The sequence below is a fragment of the Artibeus jamaicensis genome, unplaced genomic scaffold, assembly GCF_021234435.1.
Source record: "Artibeus jamaicensis isolate MK-2021 breed Jamaican fruit bat unplaced genomic scaffold, CSHL_Jam_final scaffold_369, whole genome shotgun sequence".
NCBI classification, from domain to species: Eukaryota; Metazoa; Chordata; class Mammalia; order Chiroptera; family Phyllostomidae; genus Artibeus; species Artibeus jamaicensis.
Genome location: NW_026522042.1, coordinates 5,124,318 through 5,138,857, shown reverse-complemented (window position 1 = coordinate 5,138,857; position 14,540 = coordinate 5,124,318). Strand labels below are relative to the sequence as shown.

Below are 14,540 nucleotides of genomic sequence, written 5' to 3'. Positions count from 1 at the left end.
CCATAGCAAAGACTTATTTTATGTACCATAAACCTATGGTACATTTACATAATGGAATACTATGCAGTAGAAAGAAAGAAGGAGCTTATACCCTTTGTGACAGCATGGATGGAACTGGAGAGCATTATGCTAAGTGAAATAAGCCAGGTGTTAAAAGACAAATACCATAGGATCTCACCTTTAAGTAGAACCTAATCAACAAAACAAATAATCAAGCAAAAATAGAACCAGAGACTTGGAAATAAAGAACAAACTGACAGTGACCAGAGGGGAGGGGGAAGGGGGATAATGGGGGAAAGAAAGGGAAGTCAAGGAACGTGCATATATAAGACCCATGGACAAAGACAACAGCAGGGGTGGAGGGAAGGGATTAAATGTAGGTGGGTGGTAGATAGGGCAGGGAAGAGTAATGGGGAAAAATGGGGACAACTGTCACTGAACAAATAAATAAATAAATAAATGTATAAAAAATGCCCATTTGCGGACTTCCGCCAAGATGGAGGCATAGGTGGATATGCCGTGCCTTCTCACACAACCAAGATTAGAGAAAACTAAATATTAGCGACAGAAAACACAGCCAGAACACGGAAAATTGAACTTTTCGGAAGTCCGTTAACAACAAATTCTTCAGCCTGACCGGTAAGGGGCGAAACCAGCGGCTGGCGGAGCAGGGTTGCACAGGAGGACTCGGCCCGCGGAATCCAGGCGCAGGGTCAGACCTAGTGAGCGACCCAGCGACCAGGCGAGCGACCTCGGGGGAGACAGCCGGGCCTGGGGCTGCGTGTTGACTGAGATCGCGCATTTGTGCGAGGGTGGACAGGCGAGGGAGAGGGCGGTTGGACCGGGCCGGCAGGTCCCCACGGCAAGCGGCAGTGGAGGGCGCCACCATTTCCCTGCTCTGACCCCACCTCCACATACAGCGTCATAACCCAGCGACTCTGAGCGGCCCAGCCCAGGTGAACCACCTAAGGCACTGCTCCTCCGCACCCAGCTGTGAGAAGCGGCAGAGGGGGTCGCCATTTCCCCGCTCTGGCCACGCCCCCACATATAGCGTCACAACCCAGTGACCTGGAAATCCAAGGCGCCCCTTCTCACACTTAAAGGGCCCGAACAGACCAAGAATGGTGCAGATGGATCTCAAAGCCCCAGAGCCAATAGATCTAAGCAATGAAGAAATAGCAAAACTCACAGATGCACAGTTTAAAACATTGGTGATCAGGATCCTCACAGAACTGGTTGATTATAGCCACAAATTAGACAAATATATGAAGGCGAAACTAATTGAAATGAATGGAATTGCACAGGACACCAATAGCAATGAAAAGGAAACTGGGACTCAAATCAATGGAGTGGACCAGAAGAAAGCAAATAATGGCTAAACAGAAAAGAGTCAAGAAGCAAGAATTCAAAGAAATGAGGAGAGTCTTAGGAACCTCCAGGACATCTTTAAACGCCCCAACATCTGAATTATAGGGGTACCAGAAGGGGGAAAGGCACAGCCACCAGTGGAAAACTTATTTGAACAAATAATAAAGGAGAATTTCCCCAATCTGGCAAAGGAAATAGACTTCCAGGAAATCCAGGAAGCTCAGAGAGTACCAAAGAAGTTGGACCCAAGAAGAAACACACCAAGGCACATCATCATTACATTAGCCAAAATTAAAATGAAGGAGAGAATCCTAGAAGCAGCAAGAGCTAAGGGGACAGTCACCTACAAAGGAGTCCCCATCAGACTGTCAGCAGATTTCTCAAAAGAGACCTTCCAGGCAAGAAGGGGCTGGAAAGAGGTATTCCAAGTCATGAAATCTAAAGACCTACAACCAAGATTGCTCTATCCAGCAAAACTTTCATTTAAAATGGAAGGACAGATAAAGTGCTTCTCAGATAAGATCAAATTCAAGGAGTTCATCATCACCAAGCCCTTATTATATGAAATGTTAAAGGGACTTATCTAAGAAAAAGAAGTTAAAGAAACATGAACAGTGAAAGGACAACAAACTCACAGTTATTAACAACCACACCTAAAACGAAAGCAAACTAAAAGGACAGCTAGATCAGGAATGGAAACATAGAAATGAAGATCTCAAGGAGGGTTAGCAACAGGGGAGTGGGAGGAGGAGAAGGGGGAGAAGGTACAGAAAATAAGTAGCATAGACAGTAGATAGAAAATAGAGGGGGGGGGGCAAGAATAGCATGGGAAATATAGAATCTAAAGGACTTGGAGACACATGGTCATAAACTAAAGGGGGGGTAATGGTGGGGATGAGGGGTAGGGTGGAGGGGAATAAAGGGGGAATAGAACAACTGTAACAGCATAATCAATAAAAAAAATTAAAAAAAAAATAAACATAAAAAAAAATGCCCATTTGCTCCGTGGCAGCCATGTAAATACTTTTGAGGGAAATAAAGTACCTATGTTTCCTTTCTCCTATTGTGTCATTATAGTGCTTGGCCCCTCTGTGAATGAAGCCAAGACGATCTCTGGCTGTTCTATGAGCAAGGGCAAGTCTAAGCTGTGGTCACTCACCAGGAGAAATGTTCTGGAAGGACTTGAACTCTTCCTTTCCAAATGCTCTTTGGCAAGGCATACACTACCTACCCCGCCAGGTCCAACAGAGCCCCGTATAGTAAATTATTTCATTCTTTTTTCCCCCATCAGAAAGGCACCAGTGTTTGGTCAGGAATCCAAGTGCTGTGTGATGGTCCAAGGCCTAGCCTCAGGCGAAGTCCCTCGGCATATGAAAAAAATACATGAATAAATCGTTGATACATCTGCTTTTACTCTTTTTTTTGAGAAGTCTCGAGCCGCAATCATTTCAATTAAAAGACAGTGTGTAAGGCTGCATGGTAGCAGCTGTTAATACACAATTTGAAGACTGGAGGCTGTTGTGACGTATATAGATGCGAGGGCATCACAGGTTCCCCTAAGCACACAGATTAGAATGTAAATTATGATCACAATGGGCAGAGGCACAGGCAATGGGTGGCTGTCCCCATGTACTCGGTTGACATTTCCACATGTGCTCCAGGAGGCTTGCTCCAGTGCTAAGGAAATACGGTAGAACATGAATCGTGTGAATCAGCTTTATGCACTTTGAAACATATAACTATTCTTCCCAGTGAATGCAAATTCAGAGCTTTTAAAACAATTATTACTCACGAAATAAATTGGAAACAAAGAAAAGCTATAAGGACCAGCTTGAAGAAACCTAAAAATATCCAAACAAATAGTGTTTTCCTGTTTTAAACATTTGCTGTCATTACCCTTTTTGATACAGGAGACAGGTTAGTTAGCTTGAACACTATTAGTTCCATATACGAAATAGCTGGTTGGAGATATTAGAGACAAAAGCAATTACCTTCTCTTGATACTGCCGCCTGGAGGAATCCAAAGACTGGATGAGAGCTGTAGCGTGGCCCACGAACATGGCGTAGCAGGTGGCCCCGACGATCATACTTAGCATGGTGATCCAGAGGTCGGACATGCTCACCGGAGCCTGGGCTCCATACCCGATGCACAGCATGTGACTCATGGCTTTGAAGAGTGCGTAGGAGTACTGCTTTCCCCAGGAGTCGTTCTGGAGCGGAAGAGAAGAAGAAAGCAGCCTGAGCCAGTGGGACAGCAGCGTGTACTCAGGCATCTCTCCTGATGGATGCTCTCGGGACTTGATGCTTTCGGAAGCTTGCCTGGCGCTAGGGCATAGAAGTACTGCGCTGTTAAGGTATGCCTTTCTACTCTGTTTCAGGTTTGTTGTTTTAAAAACTACAGTTACTCCCCTGGCTGTGTAGCTAGTGAAATTTTTAGTCCGGGGTGGGTTGCAGGGGATGCATGAAAGGCAACCATACATTGATATTTCTCTCCCTCTCTCCTTCCCTTCCCCTCTAAAGATAAAAAAAAAAACTACAGTTGCTTTTGGGACAACGGTGTGAGAGTCACATAAAAATGCCCGGGACGAATGTTGTTATGCTCATTCCAAGTTCCTAGGGAATCTGGCCGTTGTCTAGAAATGCATTTGTTAGCTGAGATGGGTGTGAACCCGGGGAGACTAAGTGGAGGAATTTTGATCAAAACGATGAGGTTTTGATTTTTTAAATCCAAATTGACATGTTATTGCAGTAGTCGTTAATCCCATATTTCTTAAATGGAAAAGCAAACATATTTTGAAATACTGGTCTGGTAAGTGGAAAGACTTCCTCTATGCCCTCTCTCAGAGTAAGGTACATTCCAATTCAAATGTCTAGGTTGATGGAGAATAAATCTTGTTGGCTTTTGAAAAAAATACTTAAAAATATAAAATAAAATAAGCAAAATAATATCTTGGCAAACCTCCTGGAAGATTTTTCTTTACCTGTGGGATAAAGAAAAAGCTGACTTCTGAGATTAGTTATTAGATGCAATTTCTGATGTCATTTCGAAACTTTATTCCAAGCTCAATTCTACAAAAATAAGCATCACACTCCCTAACCCAGGACTTATATGATTTATGAGGCCACCTGCAAATGGAAAGTTGTGCCTTTCAGAACTCAGGAAAAAACCACATTGTTAAAGATACTAATATATAAATGTTTTCCTTTAAAATATGTTATTACTTATAAAACTTACCGGGGTAAGGGACAGATGAGTAATAACAAAAATGTATCTCAATAGCTAATATTTTGGTATAATTATATGTACTACAATAAATAATAATACAGTATTATTGTGACATCCTGATTGATCATACATGATTTCTGGCTTCCTTTTCTGCAAATTAATTTCTTAGGTCATCAAAATTTATACAATTAGTGACTTCATTTTTAATGATAGAGTCAAAAGTGACATCAGTTGCTTTTGGCAACCAAGGCCACAAATGACTGTCGATACTTTTTAATTTCCAGAAAGATCTTTCTGTTCATGCAACTATTACTGGAGCTATTCAGAGCATTTTGTGGGCTGTGATAATATTGGGGTAAACTTCTGATAAATTATTTTAATACATAAATATTAATACATCTGGAGTTTCTTCTTATAGAACAACTTTCTATAGAAATGTAACTTCATAGAAATAATTTAAAGGTACATGTAAATGTGATGTTTGAAATCAAATCTTTTATTTGGAGATAATTATATATTAAAATGCAAATTGTAAAAAATAATAGAGATACATCCTTCACCCAGTTTCTTCTAATGGCTATATCTTGCAAAATGATAATAAAATGTCACAATATCACAATGAGGAAACTGACATGCACACAATCCAGTAATCTCATTCATACCTCAGTAATTTACATGTACTCATTTGTGTATTTGGTTTCATGCAGTTTTATTGCCTGTGTAGGTCTTCGTATTTCTCAACACAGTCAGGACACAGAACAACCGAATCACAGCAGAGACCCCTAATGTGGCCTTTGCGCTGAATTTAAGTGCTGTGGCGTTTTCACATCTCCTCTGACCTTGCCTGCAACTTGCCGAGGTCACACAGGGAACCAAAAGTAGTTCCATGATTCACATGGAATCCAAAATTTATGTTTACGTAGTCTATTCCCTTATTTTCAATGACAACAAATTAATTTTTAAAAAATTGTCTTTCTTGTTAATAGTTGTTTTAAAATTATTTTATTGCTGTTCAAGTACCGTTGTCTGCATATCTCGCCCACTAGTCCCCCCAAACCCAGCCTTCCCCATCTTCTTCCCCTGATTTACCCCTTCTTGGTTTTGTCCATGTGTCCTTTATAGTTACTCCTGAAAACCCTTCCTCCCATTTCCCCCATTGTCCCTTCCCACCTCCCCTCTGGTTACTGTCAGTTTGTTCTTAATTTCGATGTCTCTGGCTATAATTTGCTTGCTTGTTTGTTTGGTTGATTAGCTTCCACTTATAGGTGAGATCATATGGTGTTTGTCTTTCACCACCTGGCTTATTTCACTTAGCATAATGCTCTCCAGTTCCATCAATGCTATTGCAAAGGGTCTTGTTAATAATTAGCTCATTTACAGCTTAACATAAAAATGGTCTTATGTCCCATAAAATGTGCTGATCTTTGAATTTAATCTGTATTTCTAGGCTGGTAGATATTTGCTTCACAGTGTTGCAGCAGTTTTCAAAACTGAGCACTGTAAACTATGAAGAATGCTAATAAGTCCCTGATCTGCCTTATGGCAATGCTTGTGTGCATTCTCTACTTGGTAGCAATTTACTGACAATGTTTACTGTTTTACCTCCGCAGGCACTGCCTTGGAACTTGGGCGGAAGATTTGGTATTTGTGTAGATACCCGCAGGAAAGGGCTCCTGAAACTGACAGGCAGCTGGCCGCTCACCCGGGGTCCTGCCCTGCTGCCTGGGGGAGCTCCTCCTACCTCCCAGGCGGCGACTAGGGCAGCTACGGCTGTGGTTGCCTCTGCCAGTCTGGGGAGATCTGGCTGGGCCACCTCGGGGTCACACAGCGCCCGGCCTGCTGAGGCGTGCGCATGTGTGTCTGCAGGCCTGACCCCGTGTGTGTGCTCAGCTGCCCTCCGGCAGCCTCCATTCATTCACGTCCACGCCCCACGGTCCCAGAGGACTTCACTTAGGAAACAGGAATTTGAAAATAAAGCTGCTGAAATTGCAAGTTAGTGGCCGCAGAGCTTTACACCGAGTGCAGGGTTCTTCTGAAAGAGGGGCCTCCAGCGAGGGCAAGGTCATGCCCCACACACCCACGAAGCCATTCCCACCTTTGTCAAATGAACTTTGGCATGAGTAGAAATGTTTACAGTTATTTTAAAAATATGTTAAGTATATGTGGATATTGTGTCCATGTTCTAATGGGGTTTTCCAAAATTAAATTTTTAGATTAAAAAATTGAACATGACTTTGGGTGGTAAACACAATGTAATATATAGGTCACGTGTCACAGAAATGTACGCTTGAAACCTGCATAATCTTATTAACTAATGTCACTCTGATAAATTTAATAAAAATAATGTTGAATCATCTAATGTGTAGAGATGTTCATCTCCAGGTGCGCCCTGGCGTTAATATACAGGGTGCGGCACAAATAACGCCTCTTTTTTAATTATAAAATCTTTATTACAAAAGCATAAGCATGTAATGCTGTAATGTAACAATATCACACTGAAGCACAGCATAGGACATTTTAGGTGAAATGTTCAGATTAAAACTGTAAATTATGCCCTGGCTGGTGTAGCTCAGTGGATTGAGCACGGGCCTGTGAAGCAAAGGGTCACGGGTTCAATTCCCAGTCAGGGCACATGCCTGGGTTGCAGGCCAGCTCCCTAGCAGGGGACACATGAGAGGCAATCACACACTGATGTTTCTCTCCCCCTCTTTCTCTTTCCCTCCCTCTAAAAATAAATAAATAAAATATTTTAAAAAACTGTAAATTATTATGTGCCTTACCCTACCAAACCACACTCAAGCAGGTGTTACTTCTGTGGGAACTTGTATTAGATTCCCTAAGAATTGAGCTGATGCTTCTTTATCCTTCTGGACCCTGCTTGTGGGTTTCAAGATGGACTATTTATTAGAAACCCAATGGCCGAACTGGTAAGTAACCAAAGAGTCGTGGTGGCCAAGTCATGGAAACAACAGATGATTGGACAAGCAAGATGGCACAAGTACACAATGGAGCACCACTCGTCTGTGAGAAAAGATGGAATGATGCCTTTTGTGACAATGTGCATAGATGTTGAGAATATCATACTAAGTGAAATAAGTCAGCCGGAAAATGTTGAGAACCACAAAATTTTACTCATCTGTGGGACATAAAAGTGAAAGCAACAAATGAACAAAAAAGAAAACAAACAAAAACTCTCAGACAGACACCAGTATGGTGGTGACCACAGGGAAGGGGGTAGAGGCAGTGAAAGGTAAAGAGGTCGAATATAAGGTGATGGAAGAAGGTTTGACTCCGGTGGTGGGCACCCAATGCAATACACAGATCATGCATCACAGCACTGTGCACTTGAGACCTATATAATCTTATTAACCAATGTCACCCCAGTCAATTTAATTTTAAAAAGTTGAACTTGGTAAGTTTTAAAAGCCTAACCATATAAACTTTGGATTTGCATGTGGGTGCTGACAACCCCACTGGGTTGAAAGAGTTAAGTTTCTTAAAGTGAAATTGTTACTCATTTATAAAGTGAGGTCAGGCTGCCACCCATCTAGCACCCATCTATCTAGGCATCCCTCTCTACCTGAAGACTTCTCACAGATCAGCCAGAACGTATGCAGGAGAATGAGGCCCACCCCAGGGAACATAGTGGGGGCCAGTCGGAGGGCTGAGAACAGTTTTTAGCTTGATGGGAGAAACCCCTAAGGTTTTTCAGCAGGGAATGACATAATCTGAGCTGTATTTTAGGAAGACCGATCGGGAAGAACTGTTGAGCGGTGGTTCTCAAATGAGAATGACTTTGTGCAGCCAGAGAACATAGTGACCTGCCCAAGGTTACCAGGGTTACAAGTGTGCACATGGAAGATTCAGGGGTCCGAACCCAGGCACGCTGGCTCCAGAGAACATGCTATTATAACCACTACATGATACTGCTCTTGATTTTATAAACCTGTCACATTTATAACTTCAGGCAAAATACTGAGGCTGAAGAAACTAACTGATCAGCCCGTACCTCACATTTAAACTCTTACTTAATGTAGTAAATTAAAATAAGGCAAAGAGGAGACCTAAAGAAAGAAAAGCTAGGATCTGAGAGGGTTTTATGAAAATCTAGGAATGTTTCTATTCTCAACAGACCACATTTCTTTTATTACACGACTGCTCTCTTTTCATCTTTTAAAAATGACCTTATTATACTCCAGTCTACCTCAATAATAAGAACATGAATGGGAGACAGCGTGCTCAAAAGGCTTTCCAATATACATATGACCCACTTACATATAAATGGAATCCTACTGAATGTAAGCAATGCTACCGTGAACTCTGATTTAATTACGGTTTATCTTGTTTTTAATTTAGGCAATGCTTTATCAATGAATTACTTTATATAGATACATTTCTTATTATTCAAAATAGTTTACTCACTTAGTTCGTTACATCACCAAGGCATCACTGAAATTAACTACTGTTTGAGGAAAGCATGTTAAGCCTGATTAACGGGAACATATATAAGTAAATTTAACGATTCCATCTGGGAACTTTCATATAGAAAACGTATATTTTGAACTTTTTCCAGGTTTAACTTAAACTACTTTCTAGATATCTGCTTTGATACTCTGTCATGTTACTGAATTGTGGGTCAGGGTGATATCCTGAACAATGTTCCCACATAATAATTCAATTAACATGGTCTCACTGAGCTGATCTCCTCTTTTCTTCCCATGGACATTATCACTGACCCACAGGATGAGTCCTTACTGACACAGACCACTCAAACTCAAATGAAGTCATTTAGTAACCTACCATAAGAACAAAAGTTCTCCAGTTCACGGTCTTTCACAAGAACTGAAATTTTTGTTAATTCAGAAGCCAAAACATTTCATTATTAAACACCTAAATTAATTCTTCCTTATCACTTGAAAGCAAATATGAATATAAACATATTAAGCAGGTAAAATCTTAGCAAAGCCCGAAATGTGGAACTTGGAGCCTCAGCACTCGGTCATCAACTGCTACCACGTTTGACTCCGAGAGAGGATCCGGTGGTGGGACAGGAAAGGCCAGGTAGAGGAGGAGCTCCGCAGAGCTAGGTTGCCAAATTTGGATCACTGTGTTCACTTTCTTTCCTCATTCTTTGAACTAATTTATCACCTGTTTAAGGACAGCAATGTCAATCAGAGAGAAAGCTGCATTAAGACATTCTCCAGGAAAGAAACGGAGTAGAGCAGAATCCGCCTGAGGACCCAAGAAGTTGAGCCTAAGAGGCTGTCGGTCCCAAAGAATTCCGATTCCCTGACTCCGCCCCGACTTCATCTGCCTGTACGAGAACAGCCGGGGCACCAACCGTTGTTTTCCCAGGACCAAAGCAGGCTGACCACGGGAGACCTTGGGAACAAGCTCTGTGCGGCTCAGTGGCTGAGGGAGAACTACCACTGTGTTTAAGAATTAGGCTGAGATATTTTTGTGCTTAGAAATATATCCCCTAGAATTACTGGATTTATATATTTATTATAAACAGGGGTGTCCAAGAAACATCCTTGAGGAGGTTTCTGCCTTAGTTAAATGTTCGGTTAAATGTAACAGTATTTGTGACGTTTTGCTGTAGATAACCGTCAGTGATAATGTCAATGGGAAGAAAGAGATCAGCTCAGTCAGACCACGTTAAATTGAATTATTATGTGGGAACATTACTCAGTGGGAACATTCCTATCCAGTAGGAATATGTATACATATTTAGAAATGTATTAGGAAGTACTGACTTATTTCCTTCAATTCACATGACAGAAGCTCTTGAATTCTTTAGCAATATCTCCAAAAAATATAAATGTCAAGATTTCTTGCGATAACACTTTAAAAAATTAAATATACAACTACATGTGTTTTTCAATTGGAGAAAATTTTTTCTTATTTGTAGTGTTGTGACTTGCTTACCAATATTTGTACCTGTGACAACCACCCTTTTGCATTATAGAAGGATTCAAACAGTTTCCAGGAGTAACATAAACTTTTGTGGCCATATAATGAATGATGTCTGATCATTTAGAGATTGGTCTAGACTGGTTTTATGGGCAATTAATTCCTCAAGTTCTAAGTGTACTTTTTCCTGCCTCCATAATGATGATAAAATTAAAATTTTGCATTAAGTAGATTTTTAAATTAAAATTCAATGATGCTTGAGATCATGGATATTTCCCCATATTTCTCTTAATGTTGGTGTATTACTTTAAAATAAAATGCAACAAATCAATAAATTATCTTTTAAAATTTATTGTGTACATTAACCCATTTTTTGGTCCTAAGAGTTCACTAATACTTCTTTTAGAAAGGCCCCAAATCAGACACTATTTCAAGATTTTAAGTTAATTTTTCAATTATAGTCAGTATTTCAAGCAAAATATTTTCATTGGTTATTTCGCTTTTGTGTGCAAGTAAACATAAGCAAATATATTTGACATATTTTTGCACATATAAGTAGTAGTAAACATATCTTATATACTGCATAAATATAAAGAAACCATGGAAGATATTAAAATGCACTGAACATTTAACTACTTGCAAAATACTATTATACCATCTCATTGCTTCTCATAACATTCTTGAAACCCGATACTGTTCTTAAAGGTAAGAAACATAAAACTTAGAAAAACTAAGGCATTTACTCCAAGGCACACACTTGCAGGTGGCAAAGATGAACTTCAATCACTGGTGGGTGGGAACCACAGTGCAAACACTCTCCATTCAAATACTACAGCCATATGGTTCACAACCATTAACTTGAGCAAAATTCATGATCATTAGAATGCAGTAAATTCAAGAATTTTAAGAATATAATAGCAGTACAGACACTCTTTAAAGTGCATGTTTTCATTTCAACCCGCAGAAGGGAACCTCTACTACACCTTTAAGGAATTCAGAGGAAAAAATTATCTCAGGTTTTCACCAGAGAGAACCCTTGAGGGCCAAGTCACTGCAGAGGAATACGGGGATTCGGTCATACAGTTTTATTTCGGGTTTATATTTTCCTATTGGCAGAGAGCCCTCAAAGGGTTCTCCTCTTCCTCCCTACCCCCAAAGCCTGGGCAGAGCCACCCACCCTGTTACTGAACCTGGACAGTCCACTGGAAGGAGCTCCCTGCTTAACCCCCAGAGACTGCGGGAGGTACACAGGACACGGGGAAGCAGGTTCAGTCAGAAACACCAGTCAGGGCTGTGTGCTGTCGCTCTGCCTGGCCCAAACGAACTAAGCCAGGGCGCCACATTCCGGGAGCGCTATTATTTAATGTGCACTTTTAAATTAATTTTATGGGTTTTAGTGGCGCAGCTCTGTACTGATGAGCTACAAATTAGATCATCTCTTTGGACAGCATTCTCAAATTGTTCAACTCCGCTAATTAAATCTAGAGGCTTTAGCAGACTGGTAGTGTCAAAAACTACCGAAATTAAAGTGAAAACAAAGAACTATAATAACCTTTGCTAGGCTCAACTTTCTGCTCTTAATAAGGAAGGTTGCCACCTGAGACATAAAGGAAGCAGAAGACTTACGAGCATCTTTTCAGCCTGACTGTAACCCTTGGGTGGTGATTGTTCGTTATTATTTCTACAAATATCTGTTACCATACAAAAGGATAAGGCATTAGATTTTTTTCTAGACAATTGGCATATATGTCAGTTTGTATGACAGATGGTGTCATGTGTTAGAGGCTTTATATAATAGTTGGCACAGGAAGTGGCTATATATGAAGCTAATAAATAATGTGTTTAGGTATTTTCCACCTGTATTAGTTCTATAAATGAGGGTCTGAATTTATTAATAGTATGCGTGTATTTTAATTTAACAAACATGCTTATAGTATGTTCTGCTGCCTAGTACAAGTCTAACCTCTACAAATACATAAATTATAAAAAACTTTATTAAAACCCAATGTTCAAAGTTAGGCATAACTAAAACACAGGAAAAAAACAATAGAGAAAAGAAAGTGTTAGCTGACAAAAAAATTAGCATTTGGTTATTTATGTTGACATTAAAAAAAAAAACCATTACCCAAAAAGTGGAGCTCTCACCTGTGAGACTCTGAAGTCCTACCTTTTAATGGTAGAATTTGCCATTAATATTTAACATATCCATGTAATTTTGATGGCATGATAAGCAGACTTTTTTTCTTTTTCTCTTTGGATTTGCCACTGTGCCTCACTTTCCACTACCAGAGGGAAGAAAGGGTAGTGAAATAAGATAAAAGAGTTGACCCACTAAACATCTGTTTCCCTATGGTAGGTTGACTTATATATTAAGCCAATATATTGGCTCTTCCTTCATATATTCATAGGAACCATATGAGACCACAGCAAAGATTTATTTTATCCTTTTTATGAGCAAACTGAGTTTGCTCATAAAATTTCCATGATCATAAGATGAAAATAACAACGTAAGTGACTAAATACATACATATATAAACATATTCAGAGTACTCAACTTTGTTTTTATAACTAACTTTGTGTTCCTCATAAGCAAGGAACGATGTACGTAAGGTCTCATCTGGTTTGTCTAAGAATCGAAAAACCAAAAGACACCCTCGTTCCTCTAAATGCCTGAAAGTGTCACTTTCACCATGTTTGCACAGCCACAGTAATAACCAGAACCCCACCACCAACAAAAGCACTGGGCTCAGTTTATCCAGATCTCTTACAATACGAATCTGATTTGACTTGGCGACAATCACAACAACCTTACGGTGACTACAGCAGCCTTCGTTATAGTCATTTCACTGATATTAATGAAGTTCAAAGTCTCTTAACTTGCCTATGGCCTCATGCTAAGACGCAGTATAGCTCCACTGCAAATACAGTGTATTTTAAACTGTACCTTCAGCCCTGGCTGGTGTGGCTCAGTGGATTGAGTGCTGGCCCGTGAACCACAGGGTCGCCAGTTCAATTCCCAGTCTAGGGCACATGCCTGGGTTGCGGGTCAGGTCCCCGGTAGGGGTCGTGTGAGAGGCAACCACACATTGATGTTTCTCTCCCTCTCTTTCTCCCTCCCTTTCACTCTCTAAAAAATAAATCTTAAAAAATTTAATAAACTATACCTTCATATCGCTACCCTATACTATACACACATAGGGGTATTTAAGCAGAAAAATCAACTACAGTTTGATTCAAACACCTCCATTCTCAACGAGAGAGTACCCATCAAAGTATTACAATATATCTGGGTAAAATGATACAGACATCAACTGTGGTCTCTGTATTACTCAACATTGTCACAGAATTATCTATTTTAGGTACATATACTCTTGTGAGTTCAGTGGCTAATTGAACATATAAAAACATTCTTCTATGGTAAAGTTATTTTAATCACTAGTTTGAAAGATAAATGGCATCAGTAAAATTAATTGTGTTACACTAGAAAGTAACACAATTCATCTTCCAAAATTCATATTTTTAAAATTTAGAGTGAAGTAATAACTATGCAAAGAAGCAACACTACATATTACTTAATTCTAAAGGCATGACCTTACATTGCAGACAAAAAAAAAGTCTTCAATTACAGGCTACGACTTGGTGTATTGATTATACAGTCTAAAAAGATAAGCCCAGCAAATTCTCTGCTGTGTACGGCAGTGGAAGAAGCATAAAGTATTGAGTGTGGGCAGTTATTTTTAGAAACCTCTTCCCCAACTTTAAGCTCTTATCCTATGATGTGTATTTTGTGTGTTAGTATATAAGGCTCCTGTGTTAAAGTTACGGCACTGAGAGAATATTTTGCTTCAACTTCTAAATCCACATAAGCTCTATACAACCACAAGTTTTATAATGTGTGGACTCCCTGATTTCAGGTACAACTTCAAAGAAAATTCAAATACCAAACAGCAGTACTTAAGAGAGGCAAAACAACATCTTGATCAGTCAAATCAAACCAAGTACTCTTTTTACTGTTGCTTAGAAAGGTTAAATC

The 14,540-nt window shown here is 40.0% G+C and overlaps 1 protein-coding gene across 1 annotated transcript in view; it reads right to left on the bottom strand.

Annotated features, from left to right (window-relative positions):
• The window catches only part of HCN1 (hyperpolarization activated cyclic nucleotide gated potassium channel 1), a 313,114-nt gene that overhangs the window by 98,584 nt on the left and 199,990 nt on the right, over positions 1-14,540 (bottom strand). Inside the window, exon 4 of the mRNA XM_037145108.2 lies at positions 3,360-3,578. Coding sequence (XP_037001003.2) covers positions 3,360-3,578 — 219 coding nt within the window. The remainder of the gene's footprint in view (positions 1-3,359; positions 3,579-14,540) is intronic.